At 40.1% G+C, this 24945-nt stretch overlaps 1 protein-coding gene across 6 annotated transcripts in view; it reads left to right on the top strand.

The window, feature by feature from the left end:
* Positions 1-24945, top strand: part of esrrga (estrogen-related receptor gamma a) — a 77150-nt gene that overhangs the window by 42339 nt on the left and 9866 nt on the right. For 3 of the 6 annotated variants that reach the window (XM_062421279.1, XM_062421287.1, XM_062421305.1), the window contains 2 exons: positions 4195-4305; positions 7368-7550. In XM_062421279.1, coding sequence (XP_062277263.1) covers positions 4195-4305; positions 7368-7550 — 294 coding nt within the window. The remainder of the gene's footprint in view (positions 1-4194; positions 4306-7367; positions 7551-24945) is intronic. The other 3 variants (XM_062421312.1, XM_062421321.1, XM_062421296.1) reach the window with 1 other exon arrangement.

Genomic DNA, 24945 nt, shown 5'->3' on the forward strand with positions numbered 1-24945 from the left:
TGTGTGTTAGAGAAACAGTTTGTGAATGTATGTCGAGAGAGAAGGCACAGAGCGGGTGTGTTAGTGGGTTTGTACCCCCTGGTGTTAAGAGTTTCTTGACCGTTTGCTGACACTGGCCCCCCCCCCTGCTGTACCTGGACTGTCAGCCCTTCTGTCTACCTATCTCCGTCTCAAGCACACACATAAACACACACACACACAGATGCATGTCATGCCCAGTTCACTGGGCTGAATGATGCCTGGGCTTGTTAGAGGTTTCTAAATGTACCTCATAGGAAAAAAGTGTATACTCATACCACTGTAAAATGCTTTGAATAAAAGCAGCCACTAAAGTTGACATGTGTACTAAACACAAATGAAACAGGGAAACAAATGCACTTAAAACCACTTGCAAATACCAACAAATCACAGAAATGCTTCTCGTCATTTTTTCACTTTGCTGCCAAAACAAAAGTCTTTCTGTTAAATCTCTTAGATGTGTTGTCTCAACATGGTCAGCACATTTTTCAGAGGATTTAAATCACAATGTGTGAGAAAATCTGTCTCTTGCTATCTTTGCCCCCCTTTCCCTCCCTTTCTCTCTGTCTATACATTTAAATCATATTCTTAATTATATACACACACACACATATATATATATATAATCAATTTTTATGTCTTCCTTTTGGTCTTATGCCATATTACGGCATTTTAAATATATGAGATTATATCTGAATTATTTTTAGTAACTGCTTAGTGCCAGCACATTTTGTAACTGATCACTTTGCATGTCGTTGTTTAAACCATCAGGTTGTTCTACAGCTGTCTGACCTTCATTCAGAGACTTATCGGCCAAGCCATCCAAACCAGCCAACTGCTTCCTAACTTAAATAGTTGCAATTACATATAAATCTTCAATAACAGCAAGCATTAAAAACCAGGAGCCAGTTTTCCAGTAATTCCTTTTGCCAGTGCCGTGTGTGTGTTGTATTTGCAAGCTTTCCTGTGTATTGGATTAGTTCTGGTAGTTTAGCTAAGAAAGTCATCCTCACTGGATTATTTTTTACAAATGAATTCTCTCTGCATTCTCACTTGTTTACTTTTTTCACTATAACTTTCACTAATAATGTCTGAAATAACATGAATTTGTATTTTGTAGTTTTACTTTTAAATTAAGGGGAGCTAATTAGGGCCCGAGCGGCGACTGCAAGTCGCCTGGCGAAAGCCCTATTGAAATTGTAATGTTTATTATTAGGGCCCGAGCGGCGACTGCAAGTCGCCTGGCGAAAGCCCTATTGAAATTGTAATGTTTATTAGGGCCCGAGCAGCGACTGCAAGTCGCCTGGCGAAAGCCCTATTGAAATTGTAATGTTTATTATTATCATTATTATTATTATTATTATTATTATTATTATTATTATTATTATTATTATTCTTCCGACATTTCGTGCCCCAATTTCGCCCCTTTCCCAAATGCGAAAATGCTTATACTTTTGCACGGACGTCCGGCCTCATCCGAAATTCGATATTTTTGGGTGGTCGCACATGGTCGACGCAGAATGGCGGAATAGCGCCCCCTACAAAGTCCAAAAATGCCCATAGGGAATTTTGCTAACTTTGTCCTATGCTCACAAAATTTGGTACACATATGTATTATACCCACATATGCAAAAAAGCCTCTTGACCTCATGACCTCAACCCAACAGGAAGTCGGCCATTTTGGTTTTGATTTTTCCCGCCTAAAATTAATTCCTCCCACAGCGTTCGCCCGATCAAGTTCAAATTAGGTACGCAACATCTCCAGACCTAGCTGAGCTTAAGTTGTGCTCTGCGCATCCGTAGGTCAAAGGGCGTGTCTGCCAGGGCTCAACTAACTTTGGCGTGCTCGCCATGTACATACGAGTGGCTCTCACGCCCACATACTTCATCCAATCAGCTTCAAACTTCCTGGACATGATGATGGCTCCGCCCTGAACGTCCCGATATATTAACTTCCCACGTAACTCATAGCGCCCCCTGGTGGTAACAGGAAGTGAACTTAAATTCATGAAAAATACATAGTTGACCCCATCAACTTCATTCCACTTCTAAAACATGCAGAACCAGTTGGTGAAGCTACATTATGAACACTGTGAAGCTACGAGTAATGGCGTCCCTGTGGGGGCGTGGCTACCATCAATTCCTCGCCATGAAAATACGTTTGGCTTTTTGATGGCTTTATTGAACACGTATCATCATGAAAATTGATACACAGGTCCAGGGTGGAGACCTCTTCCATCTGATAGGGGTGTCGCTCATGTCGCCCCCTAGTGGAAACAGGAAGTGCCATATTTTACATCATCATTGTGCGATTTCCACAAAACTTCACATGTGTAATCACTGTCCCACCCTGAACGCAACCGCTTGTGTTTTGTTACTCTCTACTGCCCCCTGGTGGATGAACCATCAACCTCTCATAACTCCTTTATGATTTGTCCAATTCACTCCAAACTTCACATGACTGATGAGTGGCCGCCCTGAACACACCAGACCACACCAGACCATATGTATACCTGTGACTGCCCCCTACTGGATGAACGAAACATTGCATTTTTGGCCTCCTTCCAGGTTTTTTCTCACTTTCTGCTTCACGCCACAGCCCCGCCATGCCTCAGGCCCCGCAGTGGCATGGGTGAGCAAGGGCCCGCCATCGCCGCTTGCGGCTTTCATTTTCGTATTATTATCATAGACCTAATGAAGCCTCCCTTTGGGTGTCCAAAAGCATTCCTTAGCACAGTGCCACTAATACAACAAGGGCAACAGTAGAGGATCAAGAGATGCACCCTTCCTCTTGCTATAGTCTTTTTTATCTTTGTCCTTTATATCCTACCTCTTTTTCCTGTCTTCCTTACTTACTCCTTTTAACCTCTAAAATGACAGTTCCAGTTGAGACTTCCTCCATGTGTGCCTTCCCTGAAAATATAGGCAAAAAACAAACCAAGTAAAAAATGTTAAGATACATTAAGAAAAGAAAGGGAAATAGAGAATTATAAGAAGGAGAGAAATACACCATGTTTTTGTGGCTGCTGTAGCTTGTATTTTACTTCTCTGATCAATCAGGTATCAGTGTCAGTTTTTTCCCTGGACCTCTGCTGGTGAATATTTTTGTTTCAGTGGTGCTCTTTAACTTCTCATTTCACTTGTACTTAATGAGATGGCACCACTGTTGCTGTTGCCAGAAATATAAATCTATCTTCCTGAGTGCCAGTGGATATTTTACTGAGAATGATATGCCTGATTACATCAAATCAGCAAAAGTAATGTAAATAAAATATGGTATAAGCTAAAATGTTAACTCTAACCTAATCAAAATTTATTTGTAGAAAAATCCTTTTAGATATAAAATGAGTCAGAGAAGACCTGTCTGCATTTTGAGTCGCTAGAAATTGAGTCGCTAGAAATTGTTTATTTGATTAATTTAAGATATGTATTAAATATTCAGCTTAGGGCTGGTTTTTAAATTTACACAGCGCTCAGAGGTTCCCCCTCTCTTCTCCACTTCTCTCTTCTCTTCTCCTCCTCCAGGGTACATGACACCTCTGTCTTCCTTATCCATCTTTAAGTGGTAACCACGGTAACATCCAATCCCCTGAGAGATAGGCCTAATTAAATTAGGGCTCCTTTGTGTCAATTAATTAAGGAGACGAAGAGAGAGAGAAACAGAGAGACAGAAATTGGGCAAGAGACAGGAAAAGACTAAGTCAAAGAGCGAGAGAGAGAGAGAGAAGCCTTTCGCAGAAGTGGTGCGTTACAAATTAATCTTGTTGTACGATAAAAGAGGCAAGTGACTTTAGAAAGTCTCTGTGTGTATAACATGCACACACATACTCACTATGTGTACACCACAAAAGCAGCACAGTTATCACCACTTAACACCCAGACCTCGTATGTGACCCTCCTCCATTCCACTCTCGTCTTTTTTTCTCCATCTCTTTATTTTAAATTCTTCTCTGTACATTCTTATTCTGAATATGCAACCTGCCCCTATTTTCTTCACCTCTTCTCCTCTTACCCTTCATCTCTGCTCTCTGTCTATCCTTCTTGCACACTGTCCGTTGTTTTATTTTTCTTGCCTTGTTTTTAAGTAAAAAAAGATCAAATCTCTCGTTTTGTTTTCAAGCAAGTGTCACACTGTGTGTACTGACACACACTTCCTCTTTCTGTCATTTCTCACAGGTGTTCGTCTGGACAGGGTTCGTGGTGGAAGACAGAAGTATAAGCGCCGGATAGATGCAGACAACAGTCCATACCTGAACCCACAGCTGGCTCTGCCTCCCAAGAAGCCATGTAAGAACACACATGCACACACACACTCAAACAAACTGGTAACAGTAGGCTACATTAAGTAGCCTTTTCTTGACCAATGGACAGGAATATGCACACTGTCCTCGGTGTACAGCCACTCACACTTTATAACATAATATATGTGCTTTAGTGGCGGCAGCATCTGATATTGTGTACAGCAAGAACTCTAAAGAACATGAAATGGACAGCAAACAAGGAAGATCTTCCCTAGAATTAACATAAACATTGTATTTTCACATTGTTATTGTATCACTGTGTGTATGTTAAAGGTAGTCACTGTTTAGAGCCCAGAAGTACAATGAACTACCTTTCCATCAGTATCTGTCCTAATGGAGACAGTTGGATAGTAAAAACATTTACAAACACACACACACACACACACACACACATAAACACACACGCATGCACACACCCACACGCATACATAAATAGACACAGGGTGGTGAGAAGCCCATCTGTTTTGGACCAAGTTTATCTCCCTGTCTCTACTGCTACCAGTTTGGGGTCATAACATTTTATATGTGTAATATTTCACTATAAAGGTATTCATTTAGCTCCGGCTGGATTGGCTCTGTTTTTTAGAGAATAAAGCCATAGCCAAAGCCTGATGATTGAAAAATTAACAAGGGAGAGAGTGAGTCAGTGAGAGTGACAGAGAGGCAGGTGGAGAGACAGACACACAGAGAGAGAGAGAGAGAGAGAGAGAGAGAGAGAAAGAGAGAGGGAGGGAGGCAGAGAGAGATGCTGAACCTAAATGAGAAGGTTTATCAGAGTGATAGAGAAGAGAGGGAGTGAGAGAAGGGGGGGGGGGGGGGGGGGGGGGCAGCCAGAGCCCTAATCCGGATTAAATCCAATCTGGCAAGCACATCAAACTAGAGTTAGCTCTCTAGCTAACCGTCTGCTCACACACACACACACACACACACACACACACACACACACACACACACACACACACACACACACACACACACACACACACAGTGCAGATTGAGCAGTGTTTAGCAGCTTGGTCCCCAAAGCCCATTTTGCTTAAAGCTGGAGCATATTCTGCTTTAGGCCAATATGCTGAATGGCTGCACGACAGCTTACCGGGACTTCTGCACTACTAATCACTGAAATGATGGGATAATGTAAGTGTGTGTATACACAGTTTGTGTGTGTGTCTCTATTAATATATGTGTTTGCTTTCATATTGCACGTTTGTGCTTTCACTAACTACCCAATTTTCCTTAAACTGTTTAAGCAGTATTTAATTCTTTACTTTTTTTCAAGCATTTGTCACATTTTGCAAGAGACTGATCTATTTAAATTATCATCGATCACTCCACTTAGTTATTCAGGCCTAATTTAACTAACCTACACTTGAAATCCAAGAAATATAGGGTTGATATAAACTTCCTTCATCTCTCTTTTTCTTTCTCTCTCACACAGTCAATACACACACAAAATCTCCCTCTGTCTCTCTCAGATACACGCACACAGCCTATCTTTCTGTAGACCAATCCCTAGCCTCAGTGTCCATTGATTGTGTGAGGACAGAACAATAGCCCAGGGTTTGGAAATGGGCTTCCATTGATTCTAATTAGGGAAACATTAAATAAGATTTACCCACAGATACTGCAGTGTGACTGGGAATGGTTGGGTTCAAATGACCCTATAGCTGGAGATAGAGGGAAAAGGGTAGAAAAAAATATGTTTATATATATGTATACTATTTTCTTTATATACTATTATACTGTATACACTATTTACTATATATACTATTACATACATATATATATAAAATATACTATTTTAATATATATATACATATATAAACACACACACATATATATAGATATAGATATATACATAGTATGTACACAGGTATGTGTGTATGTAACAGAATTGGGATTGGGGGGTGGAGAGTGTTAAATCAATACCCCCTCTCTCCCTCCCAACTCTGCTTCACTCTCTCTTGCTGTTTATCTCTATCTAGCTGTCGCTCTCTCGACTCTTCCTGTCTTTCACAATCTATCCATGGCTCTATTTCTGCCTGTCTGTCTTCTCCCTTTTTTATTTTTTCCAGATCTTTCTATTTCTCTAGCTCTCCCTCCTTAGCTCTTGCTCTTCTATCCTCTGTTATTATTCCCATGCTTGATTAGTCAGTGGATTAATTTGGAAGCAGGGTATCAGTCTGTTACTAATGGGCCATAGAGATCTAATCACCACATGTCACCATTACCAGCTGAGCTGTTTGGCTTTTAGTACGCTATTATCTTTCCCTTCTGTATGTACAAGCAAGCTTTTTAAGGCTGTGGTACAAAAGACAACATTTTGGGCAACCTGGATCACCAGCAGTAATCGCCTTTAATCACACATTGGAGCATCTCCTAGTCTGGAAACGTTTCAACAATTTTTGGATCTTTGGTCAAGTGGATTTTCTTCTTTAGTCCTGCCAATTTACTCAAATCAACTAGATTATCTCTTGCCTGATTGATAAAAACTACCACAGCACATTTTGAGACAGTCAAGCATCTTCTTCTTACACATTGTTTTCTTTTCAGATTTTTATATGAAGTGGCATAAAATCTGCAAACTGTCAGTGAACTGAAAAATACTGTATTACATTGCTAAAATTATATTATAAAAATAGCTTTTTTAAAGGTTAATATATTATGTGATCTTGTTTAAAGTTGAGTAACATTTTAAGGTTTTTTCAAAGTGCCAAACAAGTTTAACATTCTTCCACTTGTACATATTCATACTGAAAAAATATGTGTAACATCTAACATCATGATTGGTGTGCTGTAGATTATGCAGTATACTGAATTATATTGTTTTATATTGTTTTATATTTAATATTATATTGCTTTTTGTCTACATGAGAAAATACCTTTAGACATATGTGTTACCTAGCAGGCCATGTTATCAGGAACTTTGCATGTGACCTTTCTCATTTTTTGCACCAGATTGGTGTGGAACAGCTTGTTTCCTGAAATGGCAAAAATTCACCATCTCTCTGTCTCTGTGTCTTTCTCCTTGTCTGGTGGTCATGTCAGTTGCCTTTGGCTGCCTTGCAGATAACAAAATCGTCTCTCACCTGCTGGTGGCCGAACCAGAGAAGATTTACGCCATGCCTGATCCTACAGTACCAGACAGCGACATCAAGGCCCTGACTACGCTGTGTGACCTGGCGGACAGAGAGCTAGTGGTCAACATCGGCTGGGCCAAACATATCCCAGGTACGGGGAAAAAAACTGCTGACCCCTGACTTTGACACTGAACCTAATCTGACTTCATGTTGACACATACAGTATATACTTTTTTTTTTCTTTTACACAGTGTAACAGATTTCATACTCACTCTAATGCACACATACACTATAGACACAAACGCATGCTGAGTGAGTTGCCAGAGAGTACAAGGTTAGCAACCGCTCCAGATGTCATTCAGACACACTTCTATGATGTACACACATGTACACCTGGTGCTAAGGTGTGACCTTTTACCCTAATCCTTGAACCCAGACAGTCTGAACTGTTGACCCCCAAAACTGGCCAATCAAATGCCCTCATTTTGAGCCTTTTGAACCAAACAGTGTAATCCCCTTACCTTTGATGTGTTTGCTTTGCTTGTGTGTGTGTGTGTGTGTGTGTGTGTGTGTGTGTGTGTGTGTGTGTGTGTGTGTGTGTGTGTGTGTGTGTTGTTTAAGTGTGTGTGTGTGTGTGTGTGTGTGTGTGTGTGTGTTTAAGTGTGTGTCTTTACCTGAAGTCATCCTGAACCTGAAGTCACCCCACCATACATTTGATACAGACCTTTGAAACCATACCCATACCCTTCTGATCTCTGTATGTGCTATCATTAAAAGTCACAGTAACAAAAAGTCTTTATAACAGTAGCTAATATAAATAACACAGAAAACAATATAATAGAAAGAAAAATAATTTAATTTAATTAAATATAATAAAACATTGAGAAAATAAACAGTAAATACTCTTCTTAAGATATGCAGTTGAATGGTGAAAGCCTATTTCACATCTGTATCCCTCTTAAGGACCATTAGTAAAAGAGAAAAAACTAGTTTAATCTGCTTAATGTCACTCTTTCTCTCTCTTAATCTGGTAAAAATTGGATCTGGACCACTGAAATAAGACAACTGAAATAGATACAAATACACAAGTCAGACAAAACTAAAATAAATAGTTTTATAAAAGAGAGCAAAATATCAAGATTGGGAATGGAGTTAGCAGTATTGAAGAATAAGACAGAGTGTGAGACATATGACGGAGAGAGATGAATACTATAATCTGCTTTTGGTCTTAGTGCGCGAGCCTGCTGTGACAGCAGAGAGGAGGGAAGAGCAGTGTCTCAGATTAACCAAGATTAGCACAAAGATTAGTTTTGTTGTCGACTGGAATATGGATATAGAACAGAAAAGAAAATAATAGAATAGAATTACCCTCTATTGCTGTTGCTCAAACAGCGTAGTGGGTTGTAACAGTATAGGAGAAAACACCAGATTAGAGGCATAAATACCACTCAGTCATGTTGCGTAAATCTATAACAATAAATTCAATGGCATTGGATAACAGGGTCTCCAAATCACATGTATTATATCATATCAATAAATATGAAAATAACAGAGAGAAAAAGAAAAAATAGATGGAGTACAGAGAAAGAGAGATGGGAATATACATTGCTTCTTGTTAGTGTATTGATCGATGTGCTGCTATATGGACAATAAGCAGACATATGTATTGATCCGGATACCAAGTATAGCCCTTTGAATATTTATTTTTCTCTTTCAAAACAACATATAGCCTGACTCCAATAATATCTCCTTTCCTCTAATCGGCCTGTGATTCTTTTTCCTTCTGTCACTCTCCACACCTCTGGGATGCACCTTGACCATAAAAATACAAAAAGAACTCACAGACACATACAATTATACACAAAAACATATACAACATATGTCTTCAGTGTATTGTTCTGCATTGGACGTACCATTTCCTTTACTCTCCACTTTTATTGGTGTGTAAGAGTGAGTTAACCAGGTTATGTGCTGGACTGTGTGTGTGTGTGTGTGTGTGTGTGTGTGTGTGTGTGTGTGTGTGTGTGTGTGTGTGTGTGTGTGTGTGTGTGTGTGTGTGTGTGTGTGTGTGTTTGGTGCGTGCGTGCGTGTGCAGCTTTCTGTGTGGAGGGAGTGAAGCGCAACAATTGCCTGGCGGTGGAGAGAAGATGGCGTGATTAGATGAACGAGAAAGGCAATCCAGTGCTCACAGAGAGAGATAGAACTCTTCATCTTCCAAGTGTGTGTGTGTGCGTGAGTGTGTGTGATGTGAACACCTTATGAAATCCTCCCTGTTTACAACACTGAACACTGATCTAATACTAACACACACACATTCGCACGCACACACACACACACGCAGAGACACATGTACACACACAAAGTGATCTACTGTTGGGTGGAAAGGATTGTCAGAGTGAAATACGCCTCCTCAACATTCTTTATCAGCCTCACACACACACATACAGTACACACATACACACAAACACACACACACACACACAAAGGCAAACAATAAGAGACTACAGTAACATAAGTCTAGAATAGAATAGAATAGAATTGAACTGTTAACCTTCTTAGAGCTGTCTAGTCTCACGTCTTGTTAAGTGTGTGTGTGTGCGTGTGTGTGTGTGTGTGTGTGTGTGTGTGTGCGTGCGTGCGTGCATGTGTGCGTGCGTGTGTGTGTGTGTAGAGAGACTGACTATGCGCAGGGTGTACTTGTGAACACGCACATGCACACGTCTTTGCTTGCTATGGTACAGCAATTTTTTTAATCAAATTGATGGAGAGAGACAGAGAGACAAAGATAAAAAAGACAGAGGCAGAGAGAGGAGAGGTGAAGCCAATTTATGCTTCATGATATGGCTGCGCAGCGCTGCATACACACACACACACACACACAGGCTGCTAACAGTGGTAACAACGTGTCAAGGCGAGCGCCAGGCAGCTAATTTGAAGTCATTAGATGTCTGCCGTACTGGCAACAATTTGTTACGCTCACACACGCACAAACACACACGTAAAAACACATCACATACACACACTGAGTTAAGAGCCGTCTGCGGATAGCGAGGAGGCTAAATTGTAAACTAATTTAAACATCACTCAGCGTTAGAGAGGCTGCCTGCAAGACAGGCCCCGGGATAACAAGGCTAGGGTACGTGTGTGTGTGCGTGTGTGTGTGTGTGTGTGTGTTGCTAGTCATGTTTGACACACAGACTCACCCAACCTTAGAGACTTGTGACAACACATACGCACACATATCTCTTTGATTGGCTCTTTTATTCTAAGGCTCACATGTGTATATGTGTGTGTGAACATTTCCATACTGATATGGCATATATGCAAACATTTGATATGTCGTTAGTAGAGGAAAATGAGGTTTCAGACAGTATGTGGCTCTTGAAATCCCACAAAGCTTAGGAAACCAACCCACATGTGAACTTCACACATGCATGCTTGTGTGCGTGTGTGTGTGTGTGCGTGTGTGTGTGTGTGTGTGTGTGTGTGTGTGTGTGTGTGTGTGTGTGTGTGTGTGTGTGTGTGTGTGTGTCTATGATAAGAGAGAAATGAAACACATCGAAAAACACGTAAACACTGACAAGTTTTTTAAGCCTTTATGCTGGTTAAGACTATGGGAAACAAGTGACCCCTGGACATACATACACATGCACACATACATCCACGATACAGTATCATACAAATATGTGAGCTGTATACCATCACTCTCAGGAAACTGTGGGTATGAGGAAATATCAACTCAGTTATTATTCAGAGGGCGTGAAAGGCCTTGGCGTCCAATAATATGGATTAGTGAATAGAAGATCTCATTTTAATAGCTCTCAAAGACACAACTCCAGTTGCATATTAGACTGCATGTCATAGTCAAGTGTGCACGCATGTGTGTGTGTATTTGAAGGAGGAATGAGGAGCGGTCAGGTGAGAGGAGGAGAACAGCAAATATTTAAACAAGAGCGAATGAGAGTGAATTAAATGAAAGAAAGGCCATTCAAAATGAGCCATTTATCTGCCTGTAGAATGAGTCTTTTCATCCTCTCTTTTCTGTTCTCTTACTCCCTCATCCCTTCTCTCTCTCTATGTCTTTCTCTGTAACTCTCTCCCTCTCCATAATAACTAAATGACTACCGGGCAGTCATGCTAGCAGCTCTTATCTAGACCTGTGGACACAAAAGGGGAAAGACAGACAGGCGAGCACTTGACTTGACGAAAGAGCAAGGAACGAACAAATGAACGAATCAACGAACAAGAGCCAGAACCTATAACACAGTCTATTTTACCAGAACCAGGGGCCTTGCCATTAGTGCTTCTTTTTTTTTCTTTTTTCTTTTTTTACAGCCCCCTCCTCCATTCTTTCTTTATTCAAGAAAGAAATTGCTCTCGGGCCACCTACACTCCCCCCCACTATTCTCTTGCCTCCCTATCTCCTCTTACTTGCTCTTTCTTTTCTTACAGTCTTTCTCCTCCTCTTTCTTTCATTCCCCTTTCAATTTTGACACTCAGGATAAGCGGTCTATGTGTCGGCAGTAACACAGTATGATTGAGCTGTAAAAATGGGGGAAGGGAGGTGGAGGAGAGTGGCTGTCGGTCCATTCATTTAATCGGTCTTTATGGAGATAGGGGAGAAGGGGTTTGGGTGGTGGTGATGGTGGTGGTGGTGATGGGATAGTAGGTGAAGATGGAAGTCCTCTTGCCTCACGTTCTTCATTCTTCTCTCTATTTGTCCAGTAATATATTGGCATGTCTTTTCTTTCTCTCAATCCCTCTTACTCTCTGTTTGGATTTAGATGTGATTTTGGGTGTTGAAATACCTCATAGTGATGCTGAACGAAGAGCGAACATGATGTAGATGATTTAAAACCACTGTCTCATGTCATTGATGGTGATTGTTAGCTGCATGCATAGTGTTTGACACTTCCTGCCACCAAGATGTTGCTTCTTTTCTGCTTCTGTTACGTGTTTTATGTTTAACTTAACCAAAGACAGTAAAGATTCAGTGTGTTCACTTGTTCTGCCATCTTACACTGAGAAGAAAATATGATTGCTTTCCTGTTTTGTGTCATTAAGTAATCCAACAAATTACCTACATCATTCAGGTAATGTGAAGTTCAGTGCAGAGGCTTTTAGTGATTAGTGAGTAGCATTATTATGATGTACCTTCATTTGCAGTGACTTTGCACTTTGAATAAATTTGACTTTGATGATAATGATGTGAGATTTGGCTTACACACAGCAATTTGACAGAGCATTGATTAAATCAGGAAGACATTTTCTGCAGCCCAGCTATTTTACGGATATTTTTAAAACACTTAGTGCCAGAACGGCACTCTCCTTATTTCTAAAAGGTTGAACAAGTAAGGGAGTACATTTCTACCTTGCCAGTTATTACATATCATATATGGAGTTCCTCAAAGCTCAGTCTTAGGACCAATTTTCCTTTTCAGTCATGCTGATTATATGATTATGGTTTCTTTGTTAATTATTAATAATTGTCATTCAGATCACTATCATCAATAATTATGTTACTTTAATTACCTATCAGGGAGAAAGGAAGAAGAATGGCTAACTGTAGAGAAGATTCAAAGCATACTAGGTTTCAGGAAGAGAAGGAAATGGGATGAGAATGGAAAGCAGGGAGGTCACATACATTACCTCAGTATAACCTAGATACTCCCAAAGAGCCTTTAACACAATACTATTCCGACCTGTTGGCTAAATATCCCCCACCTCTTCAACCTCTCATGTGACCTCTCTTTTTCTCTCTGTCTCTCTGCCTCTGTCTCTCTCTGGCTCTCTCTGTTTTCCCTCTCTCTCTGACCTGACCTCCCACCCTCTCTCTCCATGGTATCCTTAACCTCTTCATTATAAAGTCAACCTCATCTCTCAACCCCATTCCCACCCATGCCTCCCACCTACACTCTTAACTCATCGCCCTGGCCAACCATCCTCACTCTCCTTGTTCTTGGTCCCGTCTGCCTGTACAAATACAATCAGGGTTTGAGTCCACATCCAGCTATAGATTTTGAAACAGTACAATCGACTGCCCATCAGTCTGATTGCTCTGACGTGCCACTTACAATGGTACCTCATAGCATTCTCAGTAAAACAACCAATAAGCAAAGCCCTCCCTAATCTTTCCCTCTGCTGTTTTTCTGTTGTGCTTATTCTCCTCTGGCCATGTTATGAATGGTTTTCGCAAAGTGATTCAGTCAACCAGTCAACCTGTTTGCCATTCTGACTGCCAGAAAGTCAGTCAGTTAGTTAGCCAATCAGTCAGTCAAGTAACTACACAGCCAGCCAATCAGCCAGAAAGACAGCAACACAGTCAGCAAATATTGATTAATAGAAGTGTCCTGCTCCTTTTAGCAAATCAAATGTTGAGTCTCAGCAGCCAAGGGGAACTTGTACAGGCGCACACACTCACACTCTTGCACATGAATACACAGGGATTTTCACATCCTTGACTGTAGTCCACAACTCACTAAATTAACTCTGACACACATTATAACACTTCACAATGAGTTCCAGAAGATGCAGAAGAACTCTGTGTGTGTGTGTGATTGTGTGTGTGCATTTGTGCGTGCGTGTGGTGAGCGAGGAATGTAACAGCCCAGACTGGTGGTGATGTCACTCTTGTTCGGCCCTTCTCATTAAGTCTGGTGATGTCGTCAATCAGCAAAGAGGTTGTTGGGCTTTGGGTCAGAGAGTGGTAAATCAGAAGAGAAATATCTCTCCTCCACCACAGACACACACACACACACACAAACACACACACACACACACACACATTTCTCTCTTTCAATTGTTAAATCAATGAGCTTTATTGGCATGAAACTTACGAAACAACATTGCCTCTTCCTGTCCTAATTTTGTTCCTCTCTCTTTGGTCCTCATTGCACTTCCCTCACTTTATCTTTCAGTCTGTCTCTCTCACTCAGTACCATTACCATTCTGCATTAAAATGCCAGGTCCAGTACACAGGTAAACTCCTGAAAATGTACATGTGGAAATACACATGGACACACACACATAGACGCACAAACAGATTTGCCCCCATTCTGTCGTCAAACACTAGTTCACCTTGACAATCACAGCATGCTGGGTGCCTTCTTAATACACAAACACAACAGGCAAACGTACAGTACATTCACATAGACACACATGAGACATACAGCGTGGAGACATATGGTATGTAACATGCACATGGCAGTGCAGTCAAGAAAACACATATTGTCAAATATATACGTACATACATATTATAGCCAGAAGTATAGTCGTGCAAAGACAAGATTTAGGGAAAAAGGTTGAATATTTTTTTAAACATGTTTTAGAGATGCAAATATATAATAAGTTAAATTTTATGGTAGAAAATTGCACTCAATAACAAAGGACTTTTTGGATCATTCACATCTATATATAAATGTGAATTCTGTATGTGAAGGGAATTTTTAATTTAAGATGGTTTTCAGTTGCTTAAACAACCATTAAAGCCATAATAAACAATATATTCAGACAATTATATTCAATCATTATGTTTTGTTCTTATGCTGATTTGTTTTTAAAATATGCACTTCATAGGAGATAAGCTTGCTTTTGTAGCATACCCCTTCTAGTCAGTAAAGGTGAATAGGATAAGAAACTTTATTGGTAGCATTATGTCTTCTTTGATGTAATATAACTGACTGACTTTTCCATATCCTAACAAGATTCAACTCATAAATATGACTTTATTAGGATCTGAATTAGAAATTGATTTAGTCCATTGCCTTGGACAATCTTATTTCTTTTGTGTTCTCTGATATGTATCTTCATGTGTGTGTATCCAGTCGCTGTTGATTTTCTCTGATCTCTGTTGGCCGTGTTTGATTTCCATTTCTGCTCATTCCTCAGCTACATAACATGTTTAGAGGCTGATGCCTTAGTTTCAAGAATGTGTGTTTATGTGTGTAGGTGTGTGTGCCTGTGTGTTGTGTGTGTGTGTGTGTGTGTGTGTGTGTGTGTGTGTGTGTGTGTGTGTGTGTGTGTGTGTGTGTGTGTCTGTCTGTGTCTGTCTGTGTGTGTGTGTGTGTGTGTGTGTGTTTCATTGTCCACATTGGTGCAAAACAGACATCGTATCTTCCAGTGCACCACCACCATTGCCACTTCTTGCAGCCCATACAAACAAACACACCCCTGTTTGCAGATGAAAACAAATATTGATGAAATCAAATTAGGAAAAGAATATTTGATATTTGATCTTAATATTTGGATTAAGTTGGGCTTTCTTTATTGGATTAGGCCTGTGTGTATTGGAAGTATGTCATCAATATGAGAAAACAGAGGAAGGAAAACAGCTCCCCTTTTCTGTGCATTGCTTTTCTTCTTTCTTGTCTACATTCATGTCTTTTTCTTGCATTCACTTTTTGTACCAGTGTCATTCTAGTGCTTTGGGTATAATATGATGAGGTCTGGTTGTTGGTTTTAATCTGTGTTTTCTGGTGTATAAATTAAGAAAAAAACGTAAAACATTTTGCAAAATGATCTTAAAATGTTCCCGACACCGCAATATGAATTAAATTAGACCCACATTTCTTTAAAATTAATGTGACAGTGACATAATAACACTGTAATACTGATTATATTAGTCACTGCAATGCCTATGTACTTTACAGTAAATTGATAAGATTATGTGTAAGATGTAAGAAAGTTTTTTTTATTTGATCTTTTGATGAATACACACACACACACAAACACATACATATGCAGTGACTGAGGGCACGTTCAGTCTGTGTTGACTCTCCTGTCTGTCTGATGCCCTGTGTTTGTTTTGTCATCACAGTGTTGACAGTGTTTCCATGACGATGTGTCTATAATGACACTCAAACACACACACAGAGTTTGGGGGCCTGCCTTAAAAAACACACACATGGTTTTGCACACATTCAACACACATCTTTCCACAAAGAATCACACTTGTATTTGCTCCATCAGGTCACACCTTGGTGGTGACACACACCTTATGCCTTTAGAGTAGAGCAACACACAGCTTTTGCTTCACACATGGTACCAGCTGCAACTGTCACTGCATGCATGTGTATCACACCATGTCAGACTGGCATTTAAAATAAAAAATAAATTTAAAAAAAAAAACAGCTTTTCCCTTGAAGAGTAGTGGCAGCCTGTGAATACATCTGTTATTATTATTCTGATTTAAAAAGTGGCCTCTGATTTAAAAAAGGGTTTTGTTTTTTTCTGAACAGCCTCTTATTAAAAGAAATTGTAATAATTTTGATTGTAGTTTCTAAAACAATCTCATGTCATGAAAGTTATTCAGTAGATGATTTCAGTAAAAGTAAAAGTGACAAAAAAAACACAAATAGTTGTGAGATTTGCGCTCAGCAGCCCATTGCTGTTTTTCTTATTAGTTTGATTACATTAGCAAATCAAATTCATTTGTCTATCAGCCTTTGAGACACAGACTGCAATCTGAGTACACCAACTAATCTGCATCAAATAATGTCTGTCACAGATACACACAAAACACACACCAGAGAAGCCGAATACATAGGCATGCACACAAGCCTGCATACACAAACACATACATCATACACACATCTGTGTACACACAAATGTAAACATCTTAACGCAGAGACCCACACATACACTTCTAAACACAGTGTATGTGCACAAAAGCACACACACAAACACACACACAGGCGTGCACAGTTTTATAATATGTGACATCAGACAAGCAGTAACAAATAAATCAGCACACCATCTGAGCCCATCATCATCTAAGTCATCACTAGCAAACAGTCAGCTTTTACTACTTTCAATTTGCTTTTGTGTGTGTGTGTGTGTGTGTGTGTGTGTGTGTGTGTGTGTGTGTGTGTGTGTGTGTGTGTGTGTGTGTGTGTGTGTGCTTGAGAAAGAGCAAGAGAGGAAGAGAGAGAGAGATGATGTGATATGATATGATATGCTAGCAGGGCATAAAGATAGATGATCATAATTACGCACAGGCCAAACTCCATTTCAAATCATCATCATCCTATTCTATCTGTTAGAGCGCACATGTACACACACACACAACCACACACACACACACACCAAAAGCAATATAAAAAGTTCACACACATACAGCACACGTACATATAGTAATTCACACACACACACACACACACACACATATCACACACACACACACACATATCACACACCTATGCATGCAGCAAATCTAGTGGAAGGAGGGACAGGCTTGTCATGGCATCACATTATTTCTGTCGGTTCATGCAAAGTTCACAGACAGGCATGAAATAGTTATTCTCTCTCTCTTTCTATTTATCTATTTACCTTTCCTTACTGTTTCTGTCTGCATCTTCCCTTTTCCCCGCTTAAACCTTTTTCTTATTCTCTCTCCTCAGTCTCTCCATTTCTCCTTCTACCATTGTTCCATCTTTCTTCTTTTCTCTCTTTCTCTCACCCCCTTTATTGCTCCTCACCTTCTTTCGTCTTTTTCTTTTTGCTCTACCCTCTACCACCTTTCCCCTTTCTTCTACCCCTCTCAGTGTCTCTCTCTCCATCTCTCTCTCTCTTTCTTTCTCTCTCCCTCCCATCCTCCATCCATCGTTCTTAAATAACAGTCTGGGGGATTCATCCTTTCCATCAGGGAATAAGCAGGTGGGAAAATGGGATTGGAGCGTGCCTGTCACCAGCTGGGGACGACTTATGGCCTGTGCACACACCAAAAACACACACACACACACACACAGGGAAATTATATAAATATTATATACGTATAAACACACAAAAGACAGGTATACCTCATGCACATACACAAGAAAACACCTGCAGATTGGCTGAGACTGCCCCCTTTACCTATGTGTTCCTCAACAGTGTAGAAAAGTAAAATATAATATGTCTGAAGTCAAATAACAGTCTTTAATGTTTTTACTAATTGCATTAGCTTGTTGTGGTTGTTTTTTCGCTTTTTTATAGTACACATATCACATATACATCACAAAATTACTGGCTGTAAATTAACACACATGTACGTGTGTGTGTGTGTGTGTGTGTGTGTGTGTGTGTGTGTGTGTGTGTGTGTGTGTGTGTGTGTGTGTGTGTGTAATACTGCACATTAAGCTTTTTGGTGTCCAAATGATTGCATGTAAAATAAATACAAATATATGAGTGCATGCAAACAGATGAATTCTTAGACATTTCCACATAAGCTGAACATATATCAACTTCAGAAAAAGTGTAGGGCTTATAACTCACACTTCATAAAAGTATGGAGACAAGAGCTGAAGTTCTTGGTGAAGTCTGAGGTCAGTCAGAGTCAGATCCATTCTCCTTACACAAAGTTACACGTACATTGTTACCTAGCTACTACCATTGACTATAAAGTGTTTACGCTGGCTATATGGGATGATTAAACACTGGCTGCAAAAAGACTACAGTGGTCCATTTCCCATTTGAATAACACAAGGCATAAACTTGCTAAATTTTCTTTGTGTCAGACTGAACATTCCTGTAAGGAGTGTGTGTGTGTGTGTGTGTGTGTGTGTGTGTGTGTGTGTGTGTGTGTGTGTGTGTGTGTGTGTGTGTGTGTGTGTGTGTGCACGCAGCATTACATCCCTATATAAGTGTGTCACTTCCCACCTGCTATGTGGCAAAGGACCATGGGCTCTAGTCTCAGTGCTTCATTGTGTATTCTCATATACACACAAAACATTCACACACACACACACACACACACAATAGTAATAATGTGTGTATTTTTGTGTCTATTTAATCTTGATGGGATGTTTCATCTGCAGGCTGCTATCACAGCTGGCTGCCTTATTGTCTGGGTCAGACTGTTGGGGATGTGCGTGAGTGTGTGTGTGGTCTTGCCTCCATGCACATTTCCCAGTTTGTGTCCCTCTACTTTGTCAGCATGCGCATGTATGTACCAACAACTGTTTGTGTGCCTTTCTGAGAGCAGACACATTTCTCTTGTACATGTAAATACTACATACCTACATGAACAATGTCTACAAACATTATGTGAGTGTATGCATTGTGCGTGTGTGTGCGCTGTCACATGCCACACACACAGCCGTACCAAACCATTGGCTTGGTTGCTGATGATGACATATGAGTTCCTGGCCTTGGTAATGGCTGTTAAATCTCATAATTACACACTTCTTTATTGCAATGCATAATGACCCCGAAGCACTATTGGACAATTAATTAAGATTTTCAGCCCAGGCTTTTTCAGACCCAGATGAGGAGGTGGAATGAGGTCTAATGTTCTTGTCTTCCAGCTAGGACATTAAGGCTTGATGCTGTAGGAAAGAAGGCTGTTTCTCTGCGTGCATTCGTTTTCATCTCTGTCTTTCTTTCAGCCTGTCTCTCTCTCTCTCTCTCTCTCTCTCTCTCTCTCTCTCTCTCTCTCTCTCTCTCTCTCTCTCTCTCTCTCTCTCTCTCTCTCTCTCTCTTCATTCCTCTGTTGTTGAGCCATCCTCTCAATGCTTGTCCTGGATGATGATATTTGAGACCATATCTCTAATCTGTGAATGGTAAATTAATCCATGTGGAGTTTCTGCGGTTGTCTCTATGGAAAGCTAGGAAGATAAAATCAACACAGCCTCATAATCTCATATACAGACACCTGGCCAGGACCGAGACCATTGGGTTTTGTTTTAAAGCCATAATCAGCAATTTTTTTATTCATACATCAATAGTTCTAACAATGAAAAAAAAAAGTTATTTCCAAAAATGTAGAAATTATACAATGCCCACAAATCTGTAGATTTAGTTATATTCCACAATCTCTTAGATTTCATGCAAAATTATGTTTGTGACAGTGATAGAGAAGATAGAGAAGATTTGACATTAATGAATTTTATTCTATTCTTTTTTGTCCAGTTTGAAAATAAAAACGGAGTCCTGCCCAAGGGACTAGATAACAGGGCATCCCATTTGATGATGCTTGGACTATAGATTTTGTCTTTTCAGGATAATATATTATCGCAGGATATTGTTCTGAAAAGGTAATCCGACGAGAGATCAATAGACTGTTACAAGCCAGTTAATTGAACAAGCTGGGAAAATGAATTCATCACAAACTAGATAGATAGATAGAAAGAAAGATAGAAAGAAAGATAGATAGATAGATAGATAGATAGATAGATAGATAGATAGATAGATAGATAGATAGATAGATAGATAGATAGATAGATAGAGCTCTACTTTTCTACATTTTCCATTTAATGCTGATGAAATCCTTAAAATTGGGATGTGGTGCTCAGTATTGCCATACGAGAGGGAATCGTTCTTTGTGTGTCTCGTGGAGTCCACCACAGAGATGTAGTGACTTTCCCTGAGGTATAGATCTTGATGTGAGGTCTAATCAGTGTCTTGGTGTGTTTCCTGATGAAGGTCTTGGGTAAGTGGCAAAAACAAGTCGAGCTGCATTTTACAGAGTCCAATTTTACACAAGCATTCACATTATCTTCTCTTTATTCTTAATATCTGATTACTTTTTTAAAACACATTTTTGAATATTTTTTACCTCTTATTGTTTTTTGTCTGCAAAACTGTCTGTCAGCAGTGTCTGTGTGTGTGATAGTGAGACAGAGAGCGTTGGTGTGTCTAAGCTTCTCAGTTGTGTGTACACATGGTTAATTCCCCTGACAGATTTTTGCACACATGCACATGCTCGCACACACACCAAGTGGTCATTCCTGCCTGCATCAGCATTGTATTGTTGGAGGGAAGGGCAGGATGCAGAGGTAGAGGATGGAAGGAGGATAGACAGATTGAGTAAAGGAAAAAGTTAAGAGGGAATATAAGAAAACCAGTGCTGGGAAACAGAAACTGGAAAAATGTGTTATTGTACGCAAGGTTTATTTCTCCAATAAATTCTCAAGCAGAGCGGATCATTGTCACACATTCTGTAGAGTCAAGAAGACATGGCCCCAGCGGAGCACATGCCTGCACACACTCACTCACACACTCTTTGACACGACCCTGGTGGGTCTAGAAGTGGGTAATTAAAAATGTAAATATTGATATTTTATTATTTGAAACAGCTCCACTGCAATGCTCTTAATGTCACTCCATCTGTCGTCTCCGCGGAGACTTGGGGTCGCCCTCGACGATCGACTGCCCCCATCCAAGTAACCCCGCCACAGCAACAGCTACAACACTCGACAACCATCTCCGCGTTGCCACATTTCCATTTTGGGTCTAATTAAGTGTTAAATATTAGCACCCGCAACCACAGAGGCAGCACACGCCACACATGCACACACAGCGACTACAACACACAGTCTCCTCTCCTCTGCTGTCTCTCCCTTTCGCGCACACACACACACACACACACACAAACTCACAGAGCACTCATCTCCACAACAGCAATGGGAAGATTTTAAGTGTTAATCTTGCAGTGCTGCTGATGGTGTCTAATGTATGCAATTAACAGTCAGCCAGGGCTGAGGGTTTGGTAATTAGCTGGCTGTTCACACTGATTAGAGGCTACCGCAACCCTATGACTGCTCCACTCTCCCCGAGGCCGCACAGAGAAAAATGGGGGATGTGGTTGAAGGAGAGGGGGAGGGTGGAAGGGTAAAGAAATAGAAAAAGATATTTTAGCCAACAATATGAGAGGGGATGAAGGTGAAGGTGATTACGCTTGCTCATTTGCGCAGTATGAGTGTTAGAGAAATGACTGACCTTGTATCAAATTCATTCAATATTTGTCCAAAAAATGTCAGTCTGCATTATCCATTATGTACTTAACAGTATGAACAACTCAAATGAGACACAGTGGAGTAAAATAGGCATTATATTTTACAGTAAAATGAGAGTAATCATCACGGAAATCTGATCCTAAAACTGGTTGTAGCAATGTCAAGAAAGCAGTGTGAATTGAACTATCTAAAGACTCTATTTTCATTTTATTACCCTTCTGTTCAACTTAACCTGAGTACATGCAAGAAATCAGACCAACAACCCTACTCAGATAGAAGGGTCAACAATTTATATGAAGACATTTCACACTGTTAAAACACTGCTCACTGTATTTTGAAGAAGAGAGACATATAGAAGAAAGATGCAGGAATCAACCACTCACTGTCTAGTTGTTGATCCACACAAACAAGAATAAACTGAGCAATATAAAAAGTATAGAAGAGAAGTACATGAAGAGATTCACAGACATTCACATTCATATCACCTATGCATGTAACAAATCCATTGGAAGGAGGGACAGGTACAGACAGACACACACACACACACACACACACAGTTTTGACTGGTAGGATTTTGATTGGGTGATTTTTTTCTGATAATGAAAGATAAAACTCAATTTATCATATGCACTTTCATATAGTATCATCTCTATGTATATATGTATTGTATTGAGCTAAGTGTCAGTACACATGTATGCATATAAATATATAAGAGTGTGTGTGTCCTGTTTGTGTGTGTGTGTGTGTGTGTGTGTGTGTGTGTGTGTGTGTGTGTGTGTGTGTGTGTGTGTGTGTGTGTGTGTGTGTGTGTGTGTGTGTGTGTGTGTGTGTGTGTGTGTGTGTGTGTGTGTGTGTGTCTTTAAGCCCTTCTAAATTAACTGGTTCTCTGGGTAGATTTGTTTCCATCTCGTTGCGCATCTCTGTGTAATTGGGTCAGCTGGTGGATGTGTGTGTGTGTGTGTGTGTGTGTACATCTTGTGTGTGTTGTTTCAGCATGGCCAAAGCCATCACAGGGGGTCTGTGTTCATTTGGGCTGGCGTCTGGCCGTATGGTACAAAACAGTTTGAGGTTTGCACGCAGACACACACTCAAACATACCCTGAAAAGCATCACAAGGGAGCACTTGCGTTACACAGCATGCAACAATGTGCCCAGTGAAACAAATTTAAACACAAATATGTACAGAAAGTGGTATGAGAGAGAGCACTGCAGCCATGTAACACAGTGTGCATACAGAACAAACACAGACACACACATGCAGTGCAGCGATGTGCTGGTAACTGCTGGAAACTTCACGTGTCCTAATGCAATCTCTATCTCAGTAGGCCAGGAGACTTAAATCTGTCCCCTGCAGAACACAATACGTGTATGTGCTGCACATAGACAATCCTCTGTTCTCCTCTCAACTACAATCATAAAACAGTTTACAACACAGTTGCCATTCCTGACTGAAGGAAATACCGCCTTTAAAATCTTCCTTCGGAAACAAAAAAAAAAAAAATTGTCCGAAAATAACTGCCTCATGTAGGAATCAGTGTAATTATGATGATTATCTATCAGCAATGAATACCTTCACATTAGATGTTGTTTTATCTGTGGGTTTGTGTCAGTGCTTAAAGAAATTAAACAGGTTCTCCAGGTGGGAAAAAACGTCATGGGCTTTTTACTCATTGTGGAAGTGTCACTCTGTAGATCAAAGTGACCATCCGACAGTACACATCTAGATTCCCAAAGAGTAGTTAGTGTGAATTCAGGTTTGCTGCACTGTGTTACATTTCTGTGACAATGTGTGAAGCTTATTCTTACTCTCTTGAGTGTGTGAATCTTTGCTGTTACATTGTTGAGACAGACTGAGAAGTTTCATGTTAAACGTGTCCTGAGGCTAGATCATATAGGACAGAGCACAGTGTGCTCCAAGTGCACAAGCATGCAGATGGACCGCCATATGTATTAATAATATTTGTTCATATTAGCTTTTTACAAACACAAAGATACTGTAAAACCAAAGAAAACATGGCAGAAACATGGTTAATTGAGGGTAGTATTTATTTTTTTTAAATGTCTCTTTAATATTCAGGGACAGGGAAAACACTTAAAGCAACATTAAAGCAGATTTAAAAGGTATATGGTTGACATCGAATGTGACCAAAAAAAAGCCAAACTAGCTACAGGCCAGTTTAAGTTTATAAATACATCCCTGAGCCTAAATCCTCATGTTGGGTTACACTAATTAGTAACACCACCAATAACTACTCAGCTAGATGAAGTTTTGAAGTGCTTTTCGAGGTAAAAAATTCCATTACACAATGCCTCGGTGCTATTGGCCTGTTCTGAACAAGCTACAGTCTCATGCTGGGTTCAGTGGGTAGTTGGTTCACTCAGATCAAATGTAGTCCAGTAACTCTGAGTTAACCTGCTTTTCTGATGGCAGCACCCTCACCATGTACACACATCCTCACTAGGACCTGCTCTCTCTTTTCCTTTTGTGCTGTCAGCTTCATTGCAGGAAATGGAATTAAACCAATCCAACTATGAAAGAGCTGTTGTCAGTGAAAATATATATTTTCATTATGTCTTTGTTGTTCATCTCAGTGTTTCTGGCATCAGATACATAACAAGGGCTATTTGAGTTACCCTGAAATAAAAGGATTTAAGGATTCAAATAGAAATGATCAAGAGAAAGACATTTTTGTATCTGCTACTGAACAAAACGATGCTGTCCCCATCTTGAAATTATTATGTGGCATAGCTAAAAGTGAGACACTTTCAGTTTTTCACCTTGCAGTGTGGTATGTGAGAAAACTTGCTAGATCAAATCTTTGAAAATAATTCAGT

The sequence above is a fragment of the Scomber scombrus genome, chromosome 1 (assembly GCF_963691925.1).
Source record: "Scomber scombrus chromosome 1, fScoSco1.1, whole genome shotgun sequence".
Lineage (NCBI taxonomy): Eukaryota > Metazoa > Chordata > Actinopteri > Scombriformes > Scombridae > Scomber > Scomber scombrus.